The sequence below is a fragment of the Aulostomus chinensis genome, chromosome 24, assembly GCF_037954235.1.
Source record: "Aulostomus chinensis isolate RoL2024-O1b breed Wild chromosome 24, RoL_Achi_v1.0, whole genome shotgun sequence".
NCBI classification, from domain to species: domain Eukaryota; kingdom Metazoa; phylum Chordata; class Actinopteri; order Syngnathiformes; family Aulostomidae; genus Aulostomus; species Aulostomus chinensis.
The window spans coordinates 6,788,213-6,809,578 of NC_141343.1; the positions used below are offsets into that span (position 1 = coordinate 6,788,213).

Sequence of the window (21,366 nt, forward strand, 5' to 3'; positions counted from 1 at the left end):
GTTCTCTCTGGATGTCACGTGACCTCGGGACTCCTCATCAGTGTAGATGCTTGGTGAATATAGGACACGCCTCTTTTTATTGCTATTCAAATTTTCTTAGAATATTTAATTGTAAAAAACAACAACAACAACAACAAACAAACGATGGGGTTTGCTATAAAATGTAGGAAGCACCGAAACCAAGTCATATGGAAGGCCCGTCCTATTTACTGGAGTATTTTTTTTTAATTATTATTGTAGAAGAACCTTACGGGACGAATTAACCTTCCAGTTATTAGTCAGAGCCATGGGCGTCACCATGGAGACAGAGTTTTGGCTCCTGAACGAGGTGAATGTTTCCGGATACAAAATGCTTGTCGGCATTAATTAATGTTTCTATATTTTGTCAAGTGACCGTGGAAGAACCCTGATAATGCACTGGGAGGTGTCCATTGTCAGCAGTTATTGGTGACACACACAAACCCAAACAGCGGAGACAAGAAGTAGGAATTCTTCATTTAAGTTCAGCAGTTTATTGTAACACCAACAATCGCCGCTTTTCATTTATCGTTTTTTTGTTGTTGTTTTTATTTGCGCAGGACATGAAACATGGGATTGATGTGGACTATTTCCCATTAAAAACAAAATAACAGAAGCGAAGAGGCTCCACTGCTCCTACGTGATTGAGTTTAGTTGTTTCTGCCTCGCTGACAAAATGAGCCGGGACTCCCCACCAGCTGCCGTCCTGCCTTGCTAAAGGGCAGCCGCAGTATAACGGACTGGTGAAGCCGTGCTTTGGGAAGCCACATGAAAAAGTAAAAAGGAGGGACAGATTCCAGCGCTGGAGCTTTGCTGGCTCGATGGTCTGCGTCTTCTCTGGCTTCCCACTCGAAGAAGAACTGGTCATGAAGGACGTCGTCCTCAAACGGGACGTCAAAGACGGCCAGCGGGAGCCCTGTGGGGACAGAACAAGACGTCGACGGTGAGAATCACGTCTCGTCACTAATTTAGAGCAGCAGTTTACTGAATCAATCTAAAAACGAATAATGAGCAACACTACGTTTCAGGAGAACAGACACCGTGATGTGTAAAGCCTTATTTGTACTCATAGCATTAGACTCCTCCCACCTTGCAGGGAGGTCAGGAGGTCAACACTCACTTTTAGCACGATGCAGCTCCACCATCAGCTCCTGGAGGGCATCGAGCGCCTGCAGCTGCTTCTCTGCATTGCTCAAAAAAATCCGGAGCAACTCTCCTCTTGAGCTGTGCTGCATCCAGCCTGCAGGGGGTGTTGCCTGAAACCACACGTCTACTCTGTTCCTGTCGCCACGAGTCAAACGTACCGACGACGGTAAACCTGCACGCCGACGTCACCAGAGCAGCAACGAACTGCTTGGAGGCGGTCTGTTCCTCATCCAGATGAGAGACTGCAGACAAACGAGATCACGTCCTCCTGGGGAGCTGACAGAACACACACCTCCAGCCTGAGCCTGAGCCGCTGGTTCCACTGGCTTGGGCCTGAAGCAGAAATATGATCAAGTAAGACTCTTGTAAACCAACAGGTTGTGGTCACACTGTCACCTCACAGCAAGAAGGTTCCGGGTTCGAGCCCCGGCTCCGGCACAGGATCTTTCTGTGTGGCGTTTGCATGTTCTCCCTGTTCCTGCGTGGGGTCACTCCGAATCAGCGCGTTATTAATCATAAACTGGAAGTATAGAACACGCCTCTTTCTATAAACCCCTGTGTTTGCTTTTTTTAAAAATTGTATTTAAGTGCAAAAAAACCAAAATCATTGTTCTTTTTAATTCACAAATCAGTCTTCATAGCTGACATCTATCAGCAAGTGACCGCCATTGGAAGATTTCTCACTTGGAAGCACATTCCTCTGGCTCGTCCCGCTCATCAGAGTTCAGCGGTCACTGCTGAGAGAGAATTACCACTGAGGGAGAGAAAGTTTATCTGATGGCTCCAAAAACCAGTTGTATTTTTCATGCGCGTATCCACCGATTCAGTGAAAAATCTAAATCTGGTTGCGGTTCTTCTGCGCTGAGGTCCAGTGCCACTACGCAGTCAAGTCCAAACCATAAACTTTATAAAACAAGAACTAGGAAAACTTCTGACCCCCCCACATGACGCCAGCAGCTCCTTCATGCTGGTTCTCTCTAAAGTGATAACAAACGCTTGTTTTTCCTTGCTCTGAAACGTTTCTGACTCACAGTTGGAGGTTCGCTGCCTCCTGGCCGTGACTGAAACCTCATCCTGCCTCCTGCATGAAAAACAAGGAACATCTTGACATCTCGCCTTCTGTTTTGCTGGTTTTGCATTCTTTACGCAACATTGGGGAGCCTTGGGGGTTTGGCCATCCAATGTTGTTTGTTTCCCCATCTATCGACCTCATCCAGAGCCCACAGAGACCCGAGGGGTCATCCAGAGCTCCGCAAAGAAGCCAGTGTATGGCTTTTATTAGCTAAACTTCAGTTGTGGGAATAATCACCTGACTACGCAACAATTAAAACACTTCCAGCTTCCAGGAGAGATTTTCTTTTCCTCCTCAAAGATGAATTTGCTTCTCCTCTGCATGTGCTGTCACGCAGTTTCTATGCGGCTCGGAGGTCACCAGAGAGCTCTTCATAGAATCCGTCTATTCAGCAACGAGCGCAAACTTTTCATACCGAGGAAAAGATGGATTATGACAAAAGGGGAAAAGAAACTTGGTAACAAATCCATTGCGGGTGTTCTTGAAAATGATAAATGAATTGACACAAAATTTCAGCATTTTTGAGCATGAATCAGCGACAACGTGAGGGGGTTGTAGTATTTGTTGGCTGCCGAAATCGCGTACCGGCTAAGCCAAAAACGTTTAATCATTTTACAAAAAAATAAACACCTTTTTTTTTTTCGATTCATGGGTTCGATATACGCTCAGGCTGTTGTGCGCCCGTGGAAATTTAAACACACAACACACTTAACGATGGCTTGAGAAGAATGATCAATCCCAAATAAATAAATGAATAATGCAATCATACATTTTTAACATACAATTTCAACTCAAAGATTGTGAACTGAGCTGAACTGAACTGCTCCATAAATTTAACAAAGGCAAAACCTCACACTTTTAAGCCATATTTCACATTTTTCATCAAATTCTAACCTGTAATCTTTAACGTATACGTATATATATATATATATATATATATATGTATGTGTTTCCATATGTGTGTGTGTGTGTGTGTGTTTGTACGTAGTGATGCTAATGTTATTAATGTTATGAATTGTTTTGGTGGGCTGCACAGTGGTGCAGTGGTCAGCACTGTTGCCTCACAGCAAGAAGGTTCCAGGTTCCAGCCCCGGCTCCATCACAGGATCTTTCTGTGTGAGTCTCCATGTTCTCCCTGTTCCTGTGTGGGTTCTCTCTGGTACTCCAGCTTCCTCCACAGTCCAAAGACATCAAGAGGGGACGAGGCTGATTGATACTCTAAACTGACTGTAGGTGTGACTGTGAGTGTGAATGGTTGTCTGTCTCTATGTGTTGGTCCTGTGATGGACTGGTGACCTGTCCAGGGGGAACCCCGCCTCTCACCTGAAGGCTGCTGGGATAGGCTCCACCCCCCACCACCCATAACAGGTTAAAAAGTAGAAAATGGATGATGGGACTTGTTTTGCTAGCTTAAACAGACTTAAGTTAGAAACTAATAATATCCACATTTAAAAAAAAAAATTCATCTCATCTTTTCCTGGTTTTGTTGCTGCAGTTAGCGTACCACTGTCTCCAGTCGTTTCTGAAGTGTACTCCCTTAATTTGCAGTCACATGACTACTGTGTTGTTGTTTTTTTTAACCTTGATACAAGGGGTGGGTCCATTTATCCACTGGCTCTGCTGACCTCGCTTTCCCCTGCACGAGTAACGAATGATTGGGTGGAATGTTCAGGTAAAGCGGCACGTTGTAAGAGTTTCACGGCACCAGTTGAAAGATGTATCTTGTTGAATTACAAGTGATACATTTTAACAAACAGACTTGCAGAACTTCTGAATTTGTAGGTATATGAGCTCGTGCTTAAATCGCATGAACTGGCTTCATGTTTTTCTGCTGACTCACTGGCAGGGTGACTCATCAACCCTTGTGGGATTTGTATTCGTTTCTACCCCCATCATGGACTGGATGGCCGGCGATGTTCTGTTAAACAGGCGCCATAAACGGTGCATAGCAGCACTTTTTCGGGCTAAAATATTGACGAATACCCACCACGAAAAAAAAAAAAACAGAATAAAAGTGCAGTACATTTCCTTGTATCAACAGTCTTTTATTTATTCATTCAATAATTAGTGTACATGTTATATACAGAAGCAAACAAAGACGTGCGTGTCCTTGTTCAACGCTCTTGCAGTAAAGGTTGGCAGTGCATTCTTGGCCTCTTCAGCAGGGTCTCCTCTGGGTTGCTTTCTCTTATCCTCTCGCTCGGCGTCAAGGTTCCGGTCCGGCCTGATCTCGGGTCAGCTCACCTGCGCCAATACTGAGGAGAGAGCGAAGTTTAGGTTTGCAACAGTTTTGACTGCAAGATAAGTCATCGCAGTATTGTGTTCCTGAAAAGTAACTATGAATACCTTGAGTATCAACAGCACTGTTATCTGTCTAAAAAAACCCTTGATTTAACATATCTAACATTGTGAACGTGGGTGTGTGCGCTACCTGAGCAAACTTGTGTATTTGCTCGACCACAGCAGCAAACAGAGCTCCAACACTCTCGTCAATCAGACTCTGCATGTAATGGACCGCCTCCTCGTCGGACAGGTCCAGTCGGAACTTGTCCTGCACCTGGATGACAAAACATGATCACATCACGCGAGGGGTGACTGTTGTGGATCATAACGTCCATTTTCACTGAACAAACTGGGTGTCATCAGATGAGGGAGGAAAGGTAACATGAGTCTTTTGTTAATACATTAGTACTAATCCGATGGCCAAAGTACACACACTCACAAAAAAATACACATATATGAACACATATATATATATATATATACACATAAATATATGTATATATGTATGTATATACACACACACACACACACATACACACACATATACCTACATACGTGTGTGTATATATACACGTATATACAAAGACATATACATATATACACATACATGTAAATACCTACACATACATATATATGTACATATACACATATGTATATGTACATATATTCCAACATATATGTATATAAATACATATATGGACACATAGACACACAAAAATATTTGAATGTATAAATGCATACATATGTTTGTATATATACAAATATATACATGAATATATGTATGTATATGTACATATACATATATGTATATATATGTATACATACATACATATATAAATACAAGTACACATACATATGTGTACATATAAACACATACATACATATAAGTATATGTGTACATACAGATATACACCTATGTGTGTGTATATATATATATATATACATACATATATATCCATATATACACACACATATATATACATATATATACACACATATATATATACATATATACACACATACACATATTTACATACATACACACAAGTACACATACATATATACAAATACGTATATATGTATGTATATACACATATACATACATATATTTATATATGTATATATTTATATAAAGATATAAACAAATTTTGTGTGTATACACACATACACATATATATATACACATATGTATGTATACGTAAAAACATACATAAATACATATTTGTATGTATTTATACACAAATACACACATATATATGTATATATACACATACATGTGTGTATATATGTATGCATATACACGCACATATATACACACACACATAAATAAACACACAAATATGTATGTATATATACATATATGTATCTGTATATACATATACACATACATGTACACATGACATACATAAATGATGTATACTGTGTATATATACACATACATATAAGTATATATGTATAAATATACACATATATTCATATATTTGTGTGAATATATGTATACACACATCTACATCTACATCCATATATACACATATTTACTTATATACATACACATATAGACACATATATACACACATATCCATGAATACATGTGTGTATATATTTACACAAATACTTACACACATGAATATATATATACGCATATGTAAATATACATTTACATACACAGATATATGTAAACACTACACACATACACGTGTATGTTTGTGTGCGTGTATATATATGCACACACACACACAGACACATATAAACATATATATACATATATACACACATATACACACATGTATACAAACATATATACATATATCCACATACATATATATACATACAATGTACATATATATACATTGTACATATTTATATATTAATATACATGCTGATATATACAAATAGTCAGTTTGCATAATCACTTGAAGGGAGTGATTATGCAAACCACCCCACAAAGCGGCAGTAGGTAAATTCCGCCAATTGTATCCCTTATCATGTTAAGACATTATAGCTATACACACACACACACATATACATGTATGTCTACATAATCATACACATGTATACTAAGGCTGCAACAACGAATCGATAAATTGATTATTATTAAGTCGATTAATAAATTCGTTGCCAAACAAATTTTATTATCTATAATTCATTGGGAAAGAAACGCGAGTGTTTTGTAATGCCGCGAATGTATAAGGGGGAGACGAGTCAGAGTTGCGCGCACTAGCAACCGCAGATCACAACAACAATGGCGGCGTCAGGTGCAGCAGCATCTGGCCGTAGGATGAAAAGAGCTAAAGGCTGGGAGTATTTCACTCTCATTAAAGAAAAAAAAATTACTTGTAAACTTTGCAAGGAGGACTTCGCTTGGCACGATAGCATGACCGTCATGAATGAACATCTGAGCAGAAAGCACGTAGGAGTTTTAGTGGAGCTGGATGAAGACTCGCCTCGGTAAGTTAGCTTGTGGGCTTGCCTGTAGCAGACTGAGTTGTCTTGGCTTTTAACATTTAAAATGTACTTTCCACAGTGGAAAGCCTGGTTTCTTTTTACGGTTCAGCACTGGTCAGGACTCGGGTCCCATCGGTCTATTTATTGCGCTATTTGTGCTATAGAAACAGGAACGCAAAGACATGATCAATTCACTCAGCAGGTTGTTGATCCGGTCTTGGGCGGAAACACGACGTGCGTGTATGTGTATATGTAATTACCGGATACAGTAAGCGGGTCTAGATCAGATCCGAGCTTTGAGCAGTAATAGAAACCAGGCTCTAGCATGCAGCCCTGCACCTTAAAGCCAAGACATCTATATCATCTACACATCGATACCTGCTGTGTGCCAGATTATAGAATCAAGAACATGAAATGACTAAAATGTATTTTTTCAAATGAAAAATAAATGTTTTAATTTCTTAATTTTTATTGTCTTTATTGTTAGTTAGAACATGTCTAAAAAAACCTTCATGCTAAATTGTAAAGGTAATTGCAAAAAAGTGCGATAATCCGATTAATCGATAAAATAATCGCAGATTAATCTATAATTCAATAAATAGTTAGTTGCAGCCTTAATGTATACATACATACACATATATAAAAACATACCTACATACACATACTGTAAATCCAGACACATACACATATACAAGCATAAGTATATATACGCACGCACACACACACACACATATATATATATACAAACACACACAAATATGTATTTATGTGTACACATATTCACATTTATGGACACACAAATACATCAATAAACATTTATATACGTTAGTGTCTGTTATATATGATTCATCATAAGTTTATATAACGCTTAAAAAAGGGAGGGATTTACAGCAGATTTGATATCATAAAGTCTGTATTTCATAAAGACATTATGGACAAGATGCTGCCTCTTTATGTGTTTTACCTCGAAAGAAACAATCGTACCTTCTTAACAGTCTTGTCAGGCTCCAGGGCGATATCAGGAATATTAGCGTCCACCATGAGAGAAAACAGATTCAGGATAAGGTTGGAGTAGCTGAAGAAACAGAGGACCAGTGAGTAGGTGTGTGTGTGGTCTTGCATAGATGAAGAGAAAGTGTGTTGCATGTGTTTGTGAGTGTGTGTGTGCGTGTGTGTGTTACCGTCTGAGGTGCAGGAAGGCGGTGTAGCACTGCTTCCTGAACTCCTGGTACTGTTCACTCTGCATGCCTCCCATCCCTTCTACCATCTCTTTACTCAGCTTCATGGGTGGGGGCAGCGGTTTGGGGTCTCGACCCAAGATGTAGCCGAAGTCGATGTGGAAGAGTTTCCCTGAACCAAGAACCATCACAGAACCAGACTCAGAGTTTGACATTTCGAGTTTTAGATAAACTGGGATGTGGAGGTGCAGCTTTACCCGTCTTAGTCAGTAACAGGTTGTCCAGATGTCTGTCTCCAACTCCCAGGATGTACGTAATCACGCAATAACCAGCTGGCGACAAAAGGACAATACGATCAGGCAATCTGCTGGGTTCTGCAGCTAGAACCTTCTAACACAAAGGAACTGACCACAGCTCTTGACGTAGGTGTCCATCACCTCTGAGCTGATGCCGTACGGCCCTTTTTCGCTCGGTGCGTGTTTCCTAAAAAAGCTCTGCAGGAAACAAGGTGAAAGTTAAACTCCGTCCACCAAAAGCTGAGGTGAGGTGTTCATATGAGGTAAGTTCTAACCTGGATGTTCCCTTCAGTAGCTAGAACTTCTGCTACAGGAACAGACTGGACAAACTGCATAAAGCCTGGAACAATCAGAAAAACGCCGTTACGCTTGGCACTGCGCAACAGTCTATTTACTTGTCAACAGGAAGTGTTTTTGAAGAGCAATAAATTGTTCTTACCATGTTTGGTGCTGGTGGCCAAAACTTTGTAAGGTGTCAACTTCAGGTCAAGATTCTCTTTCCTCAACAGCTAAACATCACAAAACAAAGACATTTTGATTATGAGAGTAACTTTGTGTCGTCTACTTCTTACATCTGAAACACAGAGCATGCGTAACAGCGGGGCGGGGTGGAATGTTTACGTTGCTACATGCACAAATGGAACAGGTTCGAGAGGGAGTTTCAAATGCGGGGATCACATGATTAGGAAGTAAAATTAAGATCTGTCGCACAAATATGGTTGGTGCAGCCTCACATTACCCGTACGGACCAGGTGAATATTTCAGCCCCTTCCCTTGCATTCTTACTTTGTCCATGAGCGAGATAATCTGAAGGATGAGCTGGTCTTGTCTCAAGTCGTCACCGTGTTTGAATATGACCGGGTACATGGCTCCGTCCTCGGCTTTGAAGATCAGCTTAGCAGGCATTAGAGCACTCTGACACACACGCGCACACACACACACACACACGGGACAAAACCTCATGAACCTCATGAATGATGTGTAGGAAATCTTGCTGGAGATGAAAACAGGCAACGCAGAAACGTCAGATCGGACACCACTGGCTGCGTTGTGGCAGCTGGAAGTGAGCCATGGTAGGCAATAATTCAGTTTCTACCAGAAGCACCGCGGTGCCTTTCAGGCAGCTCAGGTCTATTTCTGACTGAAGGCACATCCAGCTGCACAGAGCAGATGGAGCTAGACAGGAAGTCTCCCACTAAAAACACATAGTGAAAGCAGTTGATACTTTTCAAAATAAAACACCATGTGCAGACCTCCTATCGCAAAAAATCAGAGAAAAGGACAGAATGTAACCACGTACGTGACATATGTGTGACGGGAACACATAAAGGAAGACACAACGACCGAATCAGCAGAATCTGGGAGAGTTAAGAGCAAAGCCTGCAAAACACATGTTAAACACTGCTGCTGGAGCAGGCAGCTGTGAGGAGAACGGATGAAAACAGAGCAGTGTAGCAGACGGAACACGACAGGGACGACGGCGGTGGAACTCGGAGGTTACGATGCGATACCCAGATATAGCTTGTCTTGCTTGCCACTCTTTTGAATTTCTAACAGATCCTTCAGTGGCAGTTTGGTGACCAGGAAGTGAGTCATTTGGCTGACAGTAACGCTTCTTGTACCTTGAAGAGAGTTGCTGTCTCCGGGACGATGCCTCTGATCCGGATCTGAGGCTCCAGAGGAAGAGGAATGGGTTCTATCTCGGACAGATTCACCTTCTCGTTGTCAGCCAGCAGAGCCTGCAGCCGCTCCGTCTGCACGAACACATCAAGACGTTTAAGGCTTTTCTTTGTCTGGTCTTTATTGCTAAGCGAGTGTAAGCAGCTGATACCTTCTTCTTGCGGTTTCCACTCTCCCGTTGCACAGCTTTCATCAGCTGCACAAGTCTGTCCACAAAGGTCTGCTGAGCAGCCAAGAGTGACCGCATCACCCTCACACTCTTATCACCCTGGAGAGAAAGGAAAAGCGTGTGTGTGTGTGTATATTAGCATAGCAGAAAAAAACCAGAGTGAAAGTGGGCCAGACTCGAGCCAGAGACGGGTGTTGACCTTCAGTAAAGCCTGGCTGAACCTCCTCATCACATTCAGGTACATCTCGTGGGTCTTTGGGTCTCTCTGCCGAGTGTCCTGATCCTCACACTCCACGATCACATACCTGAGGACAACACACAGCCCACATAGCAGTCACATTTGGCACTTATGGCTCTGATGTGGGCCAAATATGAATTGTTATCTGGAAAATGTTCTAACAAACATACGCCTTTAAGGAGTACGTTTTCAATTAGATTTCCACTCACCAGTACAGGTAGTTGGCAAGAGTAGAGTTCTTACAAGCTCGTGAGATGAGGAACGTACACAGGTCTTGCTACAAAGGGATAAATAGACACACAAATGTTTCTAGAACCAACATGAATCCTTCTTTAAATTCTTCTTACAGTCAAAGGACTTAGCTGTTGGATTTTTTTCTGTCTTTTTTTAGGAGACAGACAACACGGTTTGGAGACGGCGAGAAAGCCGACGGAGTTAACGTCGAGGTAGTATTTTCGCTAGCTGGCTAACTTGTGTATCTTAGCTTGTGGATGTGTATACAAGCTGCTAATTGTTAGTGTGCAAGTCATTATATTACCGGTTGAAATTCATTGGTTCACGCGTGTAAAAGCATCGCTCATATTTGTTCTGCTTTAAAAAAAAAAAAGGAAAAAAAAGAAGTTGGATTTTGACATAAAAACACGAACAAAAAGAAAACAAGCAGAATCAGTTTTTGGCACATCGTAATAACAACACTAACAATAATAACGATAGGTGAACGTGAGCAAGGATTTGTAGCAAAAGCCCTCAGAAGAAGGGCTTTAACTTCAGCTTCATAGATCAATTATTTGTCTGCTCGTGTGGACGCTGTATCGATTCATTCCCCGACAGTTCGGTTCCATCTCTACTTTTGTCTTCGCTGACGTTTGAACTTTTACCTCAAGGTTCTCGCTGTCGGCTGCTTCTTTGCCTTTCTGTGTGGCGCTGGAAGGTCCAGATGTGCCAGACAGGATCTGAGAACTACACAACGACGACACAGAAACCTGACGATCACCTTCGCTACAGAACATAAGGGGATGTTAAATATTCAGGAATCGGCTTCATTCTTATTTTATTTGAGCTCAGCAGAGTTGTGGAGCCGCGGTGGTCCGCATCCAGCTGACAGCCCACAACTCTGGCCATTGATCTGCACGGCGCTTCCAGTAATATCGTAATACCAATGAGTTCATTTCAGTTTCTGAAAGAAAAATAATCATACCCCGCAAAGCAGCAACTACTTTCCCGGCCAGTGAGCATTTCTGGGATAAATTTAGATCCGGGCAGTTAAAAACAAAATAAATGAAAAAAAAAAAATCACTGGAAGTAGAACAAATGTGTCATTTTTTTAGCAACTGGCAAAGACGAGAGCCTCCATGCTTCTACTAGTGTTGACTTATTTATGATCCACAGCCAGAGGAGCTGCTACAACATCGTATCGTCCAAGTGCTGACCTGTCCAGTGCCGAGTCATCTGAAAGTCCCTGGCTGTCTCTCTTGCTACCCGGCTCCAGGCCTCCCTGAATATCGCTGAAGTTTTCGTATTTGAGCGCCTGAACCAGCTGGAGGAGATACATCAGCAGGTCCTACAACCAAGAGAGGAGAACTGTTACAAACATGTTCTTTTCATCCAAGGGAGACCAAACGAACCTTCCTGGAATTTCTTCCAAAGGCTCAAATTTAGAGTAAAACCTGAGCTGTAATTCAAAATGAGCAAAAGAAGACTCGTGTCTTCTCAAAGTAAAAAAAAAAATATTGCAGGGAAGGGGAAAACAGTTGTTGTTTTCAGGCCGTTACTTCCTGCACGTCTGGTCTTTTGTGGTGCGGTGGTTGTTTTTTTGTTGTGCGTTACTCCTGTCATGTGTCTCGCCTTATGTATGCTGTTGTTGTGTTGTTGTTGTTGTTGTGTAACCAACTGTACCGCTCTCTGCTCGGAAAATACAGTTTTCTGAGTCTGAATCTGTACTTTAATGTGCTGCATCCCTTCATAAAAAGGAATATTGCTAAATACTTCAATATTTATTGAGCTTGTGTTTATTTCTGCGTCAGTACTGCGTATGTGAACTTTTATGTTTACAGACTATAAACCAGCAGAAGAACACAAAAAAGTCACAACAGCAACAAAACCATTTGTAAGTTAATAAATAAGTACAGATAAAAGAGGGGAGGAGGAATATTGTCCTAACAAGTGCACTGAATCAAAACAGTTTAAAAGGTACTTTAAGAGTACCTGGGCCGTTGATTTACATACATATATTTTTATTTATGGATATTACATGAAAATATTTGTTTACTGTTTTGTTGTTCTTTAATTGGATTTCTTCAGTATTAATACACTTTGTGTGCTTTTGTTTTAAATTTGTCAACAGTTGGTGTTTTATCTTTTAGGTTTTTTTTTTTTAAATTGGGATTTCCGTTTATCCACTGCGCACTAAAAGAACGGGGGGGGGGGGGGACCCACAACAAAAACATCCTTGTTCCTTTGTGATGGAATGTCTTTTATAATTTGAGGGGATTAAAAAGGAGGAAAAAACAAAACAAAACAAAGGAAAACCAAACATCCATGGGTCACCAGTCTCCATTATCCAAGTGTCCAGTTTCTTGATATTTACGTATCAATTATTCCACAGACATTTCCCGCTGAGTCATAACTCATCAATTTCTTCCATTTACTCGAACAAACATATTCGCTCACTCCTAAGCCACTCTCGGTCATTCTTTCCATAGTGCGTTTGTCATAATTAGTGAATATAAGTAGCTAACTGACAGTAACCGGGGTCCTTACCTCATCATCGGCCTGCTGCAGGCGCGCCACGGCGTAGCGTCTGACTGTGGGGTTGGTGAACTGCGAGGACAGCAGCTCCAGGGAGTCCTCCACATCCATAGGCCTCCATTTCCCCAGCAGCTCCAGAGCCTGCTTGGCCTCCTGGGGCAGATCCCAGTTCACACACTTGAGGAACTTAGTCAGTGCCTGCGAGTAGAGAGGAAGGTGACATTTGTAAGACGGTCAAAACAACAACAACAACAACAAAAACCAGAAGATGGTTACAGAGAGGAGTGCGGGCGGACCGACCTTTTCTTGTGTGGTGAGGTAATATCTGAACTTCCACACCAGGTCCTGTTCCTCAGAGCTCAGCAGCTTGGTAGGAGGGTAGCTAACAATTATCTGTAGGTGCGTAGAAATGCAGAAATGTCAGTTTAGGCTATCGGGGGGGGGGGGGTGATATCTGCTAACACGTGAGACGTGTGGAAACGTTTTGGTATCGACAATGAACTTCAGATAAGGGAAATAAAGACAGCTCTGATGTTAGCTTTAATAACCGACTGCCATCCTTCAGAAAATGTGTTTTCATCTGATGTTTCACAGAGCAATGAGGGAACATAGAACCCGCAGAAATTCTCACTGAGGGTATATATCTTGCGTATGTTTAAAAATAGCTCTGGCGCTGACTTCCGATAGGCTTAGTTACATTCAAAGCAACTGTAAAATTCCTTGTGTACAGAAAAATCCACTGCCAAAGCGCTAAATCAACCCAAACATTTTTATATTTGCATCCAACACCCACCCACGGAGTAGCTCTGTTCCTCAGGAGGTAGACATATACAGAATACAACAATAACTACACAAGCAACTATGAGGTACTCACGTTGAGCTGGTCCCGCGTGGCAGCGTTGGGTTTCAGGTCGTGATCCGACGGTCCACTACGGAGGCTACGGGCCAGTTTGTGATGCTTGCTCTCCACTAGGTTCTCCTGTTCACGTGTCAAAACACAAATATAAAAATGTTGGCATAGAGAACCTTTTTTTGGGTGTATTTAACCATCAAGCTAAGGTGGTGTTTATTACGACCTAAGTGTGTGTCGGTGCTCTCACCATTCCCATTTGGGGATCCGGGACTTTGACAATGTCACAGCTGGTGAGAAGGGGCGACGAGTCGTCTCCGTCCTGAAATGAACACAACCATCAGCTGACACGGTTGCAACAGTTAACACCCGTGTTACTACCCTGATGGCCCCCTGCTGTGTGACGGGTGGGGGGGTTACGGTGCACAGAGGCCAGCTCGTACCGCAGGTACCTCAAACACCTGAAGCTAGTTTTCGTTTCTCTGAACGGAACACAGCCAATGTTTCATCTGGAGTTTGATCGTCGACTAACTGACGTTTGCACAGGGATGAAAACGCGCCGTTACACTCAGACTGTTCATACACACTTAACTACAGGCATGTAACAAAATATCAAATACCTTTTCATAATAGACGATGCTGTATTCCTTCTCGTTTGTTTTGACGCGGGGGAATTCCACCATGAGGTACATGAAGTTAGAGCTACGTTTCTCACTCTGCGGGAACACAGACAACAAGGGTTCAGTCACACTGGTGGTAAATAATACTCCGAAGTGACTGCATTCCTCCTCAGTCAGCAGACATTTGAAGTTTTAAAGGAATCGGGAGATTTCCTGGTCAGAATCTACAGAGACGGGACTTTACCTTCAAAATAAACATTTGAACGTTCTGGTGGTGCTCTAGATGAAGTTCTTCTCTGGGAATCTCAACGTCCAACTAATATCTGCCGATACTGATGATTGACCAAAATGATCATTCATCACTAACATCAGCCATCGGACCAACGCCAATAAAACCACCAATATTTCAAGACACTGATGCTGATTAGGGTTCGACACCAAATAAAAGTTAAGGGGGCCCAAAACGGATACTTGCGGCTGATATTCCGTTGCATTAAATATTCAGATTTCCCCGAAAAAAAATGTAGAAAACAAACACTAGCAAAAGACCGCCTTTACAATACCGTGTGTTTGATGTACTGTGATCACTATATGGACAGCAAAATTAAAAAATTACAAAAAAGTCAATTCAGTTTGAACTTCTTGAAAAGTAATAAACAAGTTAAGAAGATACTACTCAAACATACTGGGATCAAAATAAAACATTCGAGTTTGTCAAATGGTATTTTTATTCGATATCGTTTGTGTGTGTCTTCGTTGTTTTAGTCTGTTCAAATAAACAAAATAAAACCCACACACAAAAAAAGCGTCTCTATTTCGTAGCAGGCTTTCCCTAAAGCTAAATCAAATTTTACTTTCATATCCACTAAGAACAATGTTGAAGTGTTGTTGTTTTTTTTTCTATGCTTCTGTTCTGTACTGGACTAAAAAAAAAAGAAAAGAAAAAAACGGGTGATACTTTCCTCCCGCGTCTCTCTTCCTAAAGGCAGACACTGAGCTCTGCTTCTAGCGTGGCTGACGGAGAGTTGAACTCACCTCGTTGATCATCTCGATCTCTCTGAAGGTCAGACGGTCCAGCCAGTCCACCTTCACCATGTGGCCCTGACGGTGGGCCTTCGTCAGCTGGATGGGGGGGGGGGGGGGGGGGGGGGTGAGAGAGAGAGAGAGAGAGAGAAAGAGAGAGAGAGAGAGAGAGAAAGAGAGAGAGAAAGAGAAAGTGAAAGAGAGAGAGAGAGTGAAAGAGAGAGAGAGAGATTGATGGATGACAGAGGGCAGGGAGACCAGAATAAAAGGACATTGGTGTGGCTCGACCGCTCATGCACGGATCGAGAAGCAGCAGCTCTGGTCACCGGCCACTGCTTAGTCAGTGTGAGTGTAAGTGTGTGTGTGTGTGTGTTTGGGCGTGATCACACACTGGGCCATGAACAGGAAGCTGGTTAGCATTAGTAGCATCACTCCAGCTAGTCTAACAAAGGATTAATCAAACATAGAGGAATCCAAAATATTGAAGAATCAGATGTAAATACACTGCTGCATTTCCTTTACTTTCTTGTCCGCAAACACAGACACACACACACACACACACACACACACACACACACACACGGGCCACATCTGTGCACAGGTAAAAACAGCAGAAAATGTGTGTGTGTGTGTGTGTGCGCGCGCGTGTGCAATGCTTCCAGCCACACACCTACAAAGGTGCTCAAACAAACACATGGGAGTCCAAATGTATTTGTAAATGGTTCTTAAAGGAGATTTAGGAGGTTCTCACTCAGAGCAACGCAAGAGCGTCCAGGAAGTTACTCAAGAAAAGAGGTTTTACTGCTTTTATTGAGCGTAAAAGACCCTAATTGTTCCCAGTCTGCTTATGATCTCCACCAACAGTTTGTTTGCAAATACATTTTGAATGAGGTCTTGTTCACACATACATACACACACACACACACACACATATATAGGACACACACGTCCAGCATTGCCAGCGCTAACTCCTCCACTTGTACTCACATCACTGAGTACCTCCAGGTCAGGACCCTGGAACAGACCATGGTTTAGACACACAACTTCCTACCCCAGGATGCTTCCTTCTTCATCTCCCCAAACCCCCCAGCCCCACCCCCCCCCACCAAACGCCCTCGACCCGTCTGCAATCTCAGTCATCAAGTTGCACTCAACCCCCATCGTACCTTTGCCAGTCTGCCCATTTGGTCCTCCGTCAGGCTGCTGCTGGTGCGTCCCGGTGTGGTGGTGGACTCGCTTCCGTCCCCCTCCACGCCCGGCCAAACCTTCAGGTCATGCATCCCTTGCCGGAACATACTAGAACCAGACAGGTTTGGATTGTTTTAAGACCTTTCTTGTCTTAGTGGGATTTTTCTTCGTGACACAGCCTGGTTTCCACCTTTAAATGTTTGCAAAAACACAGAGCGCGACTAAGAGGTTTCCATTGAGCGGATAAACTGGTTTTGTCGGAAGATTGTGGAGGAAGAAACGGACCCTAATATCGTAGGAGAAGTAGAGGTTACAACTCAGAAACAAGTGGTCGCCCTGGCAATGTACACGTTACGATGCAAAGTCCCCCCCCCCCAACCCAAGGAATATTCCAGTCTCATCATCGATCCACATGTAACCCTAACCATAACCCCATCCATCCATCCATCCATTTTCTTCCACTTATCTTGTTAAGGGTCGTGGGGGGGTGGAGCCTATCCTTCAGGCGAGAGGTGGGGTTCACCCTGGACAGGTCACCAGTCCATCACAGGGTCACCACACAGAGACAGACAACCATTCACACTCACAGCCACACCTACAGTCAATTTAGAGTATCAATCAGCCTCGTCCCCTCTTGATGTCTTTGGACTGTGGGAGGAAGCTGGAGTACCAGAGAGAACCCACACAGGAACAGGGAGAACATGGAGACTCACACAGAATAATCCTGTGCGCTCAAGCCTGTGAGTGCTAACCACTGCACCACCGCGCCGCCTCATAACCATAACCCTGTGGGCAAACCGGGAAACGCCATCACCTCATCACCTGAGTTTAACGTTTGCTACGTCAGTACTTTCACGGGCAAGTTTACGAATGAACGCTTTATCACATGAGTCAAACACCAACTCAGATGCGTGTATTTTTTTTGTGGCCAAATTTCAGCGTTTCCGTCCCCCTTTTCCGATGCGATACCTCAAAATACGCGTGAAGACAGAGTGATGGAAACCCAGCTACAAACAAGTACAGACTCACCCGTATTTGCCAAAGAGGGTGACGGTGGTTCCGCCGACTGGGACGGCTCGACCAGGTCCATAGATGTCCCACACCGTAAGAGCCACCTGGGCACTTTGGGGGAGGTCTGGGTACTTGACAGGGAGCCGCAGCCATTCGTTCCAGCTGCACAGGACGAAGAGACACGAAAGATTTGAAGAAAAAGGAGGTGTAAAATGTGACTTCCTGTTGCCACATTCTTTTTAAGGTTATTTTCTTATCGTGAGTGAAGAGAATTAGCTTTGCTTAACCCCTAATAGAGTTCGAAATTTGCAAACTTTGTCCATCTCCACAAAATCCAGCTCTGGTTTTGAGTCAAATGTTGCTATTTTCTCTCCAAGTAGTTATAATTATATTTTCTGAGAAGACATCTTTGGACTCACTTCCAGCGAGTGCTGAAGGCTTTGTAGGAAGTTCGTACAGGAAGGGCCAGAGGTTTCCCTTCAGCGAACACCTGACAGGTAACGTAGAGATCAGAACAGTTCTCCTGGTAGAGGCCAGAGAACCTTAGCATCGGATCTTCCAGCAGGGCTTTGTAGCTCTTCTGCTCCCGTTTTCCTTCTAAACTTCCTCTGGAGGACGAGGGGGGAGAGCAGAAAAGAGGCAGAAGGTGAGAAAAGTGGGATATATTTTGTTGTCAGGTCTTCCAAGGAGGTTATGATTGATTGTTTATGTGCACTGACAATTTTTCCAAGTCTGTCGTCAGGCAGATTACATAAAACCTACCCGGTTGATTTTCACAATAAAAGCGCAGATCTGAATCTAAACAGATTAGCATTGATTCTTCTGACATGTAAAACTAAATTGACAGGGAAAAAAAAAATACAACAACGGTGTGCAGCCTACGTGACCAGAGCCTGGAATCCACAGGGCCCCGTGAAATGCGAGATGGCCCCGGTTCACAGCTGCTGACCCCAGGATACACTCCTAATACTTTAAGTAAAGCCATGAGATGTGCAGGTGATTTGGATAAAGAGAGTCACCGCTGGGGAAGTCTTCCATAGGAAGGTTACAACTGTAACACCACCCACATACTTCAATTCACACTTTGAACCCCCCCCCCCCCCCCCATATAAAAACAGAAACATCCAGAAAGGTCATGCATTATTAACTTTCCCTCCAAGTGTGTTATATTTAATAAGAGGCGTCATTTTCACTCAAATTAAATCTAGTTCCTGACTTTAAACAAAACTTGATAAATAAAAGAATTTGCTTTTGTTTTTTTCTTCAGACTCAGACTTGGTAACCTGAGCATTATCTTGTTGCTAGCTAGCTATTAAACAACGGTACTGGGTAGGCGAATCCGGACGCAACAACACAACCTGGTCCAGCATGTCGTGCATCCTGTTAGGTCACGAGATTTTGTTTTTGGTCTTTTGTTTAAGTCATCGAAACACGGCTTTATATGCGCTTAAACTTACATTTTAAGCTGAACGTTGATGTCCAAATCACAGCTGTAGACATAGTTGAATTTGTCAGTGTCCATCTTCCCACGGAGAAAACACTAAATTCGGAACATAAACCCGTTTCGAGTTCTACATGAAATCCCAGGCGGCTGAGGGAGGTTTAGCGAGCGGTTAGTTAGCTACAAGGCCTCGGTGTTGCACCAAAACACAACTAGGAACTCCGCCTAAACCCCTAGACGCACAGATAGGAGTACTTCCAGTCCGCACATAGGTTAAAAACTATTATTCTAAAATATTATATTGGCGGCAAATACTTCATATTCATGGCTGTCTCACTTGGCATGATTTGGTGTTTTTAGTGGCTACACAACAACATAGCAGCAGCAGCAGAAGCCGTAATACACTGTCAGGCTAAAGCAATCGATCCTCGATGAAGCGGTGCCATTAAAAGGAACGGGCGACTGCCGAATTGCGGATGGATTAGCGGAGTCTGGTGGTGGAAATGAGGAAGTCGGGCAGAAAGAGGCGTGGTTTTGGATCGCACCAAATTAAAGGAACAGAACACCCAAAAAAAAGAAAAAAAATGTTTGGAAAAATGCGTTTTGAATGAAGGATTCGTGATTCGCAATGTAAAACGAAATAAAAATGATCTGTTTTTTTATGTTTTGGATCCCGGCAGTAGACAGAAAACGATGTTGTTCATAAGACTTCTTGACAAATAACGATGATGCTAGAACTGTAATTAAAAGTTGCTAATACGGAACACGCTGTGGATATGTAGCACCAAAGGTGACAAAACACATTCATTAATTATCTGTTCTGTAAGGTGCTAATAGGATATGTGATTAATTAAAAACAGCACAAACATAGATTTCTCGTGGACGTCTGTACATCTAGTATACATTTTTTTTTACATTACCCGTTTTGCACATTTAGCTAGAAAAAACCCCACACATAAAACAAGAATAAACACTTTTTTGTTGCTTTCTCCTCATCTCACCATTTCCAGCAAGCTTTTGTTTTTCTTTTCAACGGACTGACTAAAATATTAACTTAAAGACTCATATGAATTACGTTGAAGGAAAATTAAGGTTATATTCTGGCCACCTATGTGAGGCAGAAGTAAAATCTCAACCATCAGTTAAACACAGACTATAAAATGAATGTTTTAATGGCCACAGTAAAAAAATGTATTGCATTATGAGAATTTTTAAGAGGAAAAACCGTGATTTTAATCAAAGATGAAAGATAATAAATCTGGCGACCTAATGATGGCACGATCATAAAGCTTCAAACGGAAACTCCTCCACTGGCTAAACGGCACTTGTCGCATATTAAACGCACATCCGTGAAGAGCAACAGCAGGAAAATCTTCATCTTTTTGTTTTAACAAGATCCTCCCTTTTTTTTTTTTTTATCCGCGGCGACGACAACCAGCTCCCAAAGCAAAAGGGTGTGATGTCATCACCATGTATGGGACCTGTAAGCTCTGAGGAGGTCCGGTTGAATTTATGGAAGAACATTCATCAAAATATAATCTCATCCTCTGCGGGATTATCTGCAGTTGTACAGCAACAAACATGTGAGTCGAGGGAAAGTCTGAACCATCTATCATGTCAGGTGGGCGTCTATCGTTTTCCTATTCATGACCGCGGTCCTCACGGAAGCGATGTACAGCACCGGAGAGGCAAATCTGACTCACTCAATAAAGGAACGAACATCCCCTGAATGATGAGGGCAACCGGTCTGTGGGGTACCAGAGAGAAACCACTGCCTCGCTCAGCTCCTGCGAGAGGCGTGAGAGGATTTTTCCAATGAAATCTCACCTCCAGCTGCTCGAGCGGAAGGACATGAGTTAATGTTTTGTTAGCAGAGGAGCAAAACTTTGACATTTCACTTATTTTTTACTCTCTCCTCCAATGACAACTTTGCCTGTTTGACACAAGCCTCGGAAATGAA

At 42.6% G+C, this 21,366-nt stretch overlaps 1 protein-coding gene across 2 annotated transcripts; it reads right to left on the reverse strand.

Moving 5' to 3' along the window:
• Nucleotides 1–4,193: 4,193 nt before the first annotated feature.
• Nucleotides 4,194–19,873, reverse strand: pik3c3 (phosphatidylinositol 3-kinase, catalytic subunit type 3). 2 transcript variants are annotated; one of them, XM_086197560.1, is made up of 26 exons: nucleotides 19,423–19,873; nucleotides 18,385–18,573; nucleotides 17,984–18,127; nucleotides 16,933–17,062; nucleotides 16,754–16,780; nucleotides 15,779–15,865; nucleotides 14,744–14,839; nucleotides 14,374–14,445; nucleotides 14,148–14,252; nucleotides 13,574–13,666; nucleotides 13,286–13,471; nucleotides 11,956–12,086; nucleotides 11,404–11,485; nucleotides 10,735–10,802; nucleotides 10,487–10,592; nucleotides 10,270–10,386; nucleotides 10,061–10,192; nucleotides 9,225–9,353; nucleotides 8,878–8,947; nucleotides 8,714–8,778; nucleotides 8,552–8,636; nucleotides 8,400–8,474; nucleotides 8,146–8,314; nucleotides 7,949–8,039; nucleotides 4,668–4,793; nucleotides 4,194–4,491 (listed from the first exon to the last, which is right to left on the reverse strand). In XM_086197560.1, exons 1-26 carry the CDS (start codon nucleotides 19,485–19,487, stop codon nucleotides 4,477–4,479), a joined length of 2,655 nt encoding a protein of 884 aa, XP_086053686.1. In that variant the 5' UTR covers nucleotides 19,488–19,873; the 3' UTR covers nucleotides 4,194–4,476. The 2 variants fall into 2 exon arrangements, with proteins under 2 accessions (XP_086053686.1, XP_086053687.1); XM_086197561.1 differs by lacking the exon at nucleotides 16,754–16,780 and having other exon boundaries at nucleotides 4,199–4,491; nucleotides 19,423–19,872.
• Between the last annotated feature and the right edge of the window lie 1,493 nt (nucleotides 19,874–21,366).

Excerpts from the sequence above, each read along its gene's own strand:
- pik3c3 (XM_086197560.1), bottom strand. The coding sequence starts at position 19,487 with ATGGACACTGACAAATTCAACTATGTCTACAGCTGTGATTTGGACATC. Across the intron at positions 17,063-17,983 it reads ACCCTCTTTGGCAAATACGG|TATGTTCCGGCAAGGGATGC; the intron begins GTGAGTCTGTAC and ends GTCTGGTTCTAG. Across the intron at positions 8,040-8,145 it reads GCCTTCCTGCACCTCAGACG|CTACTCCAACCTTATCCTGA; the intron begins GTAACACACACA and ends CTGTTTCTTCAG.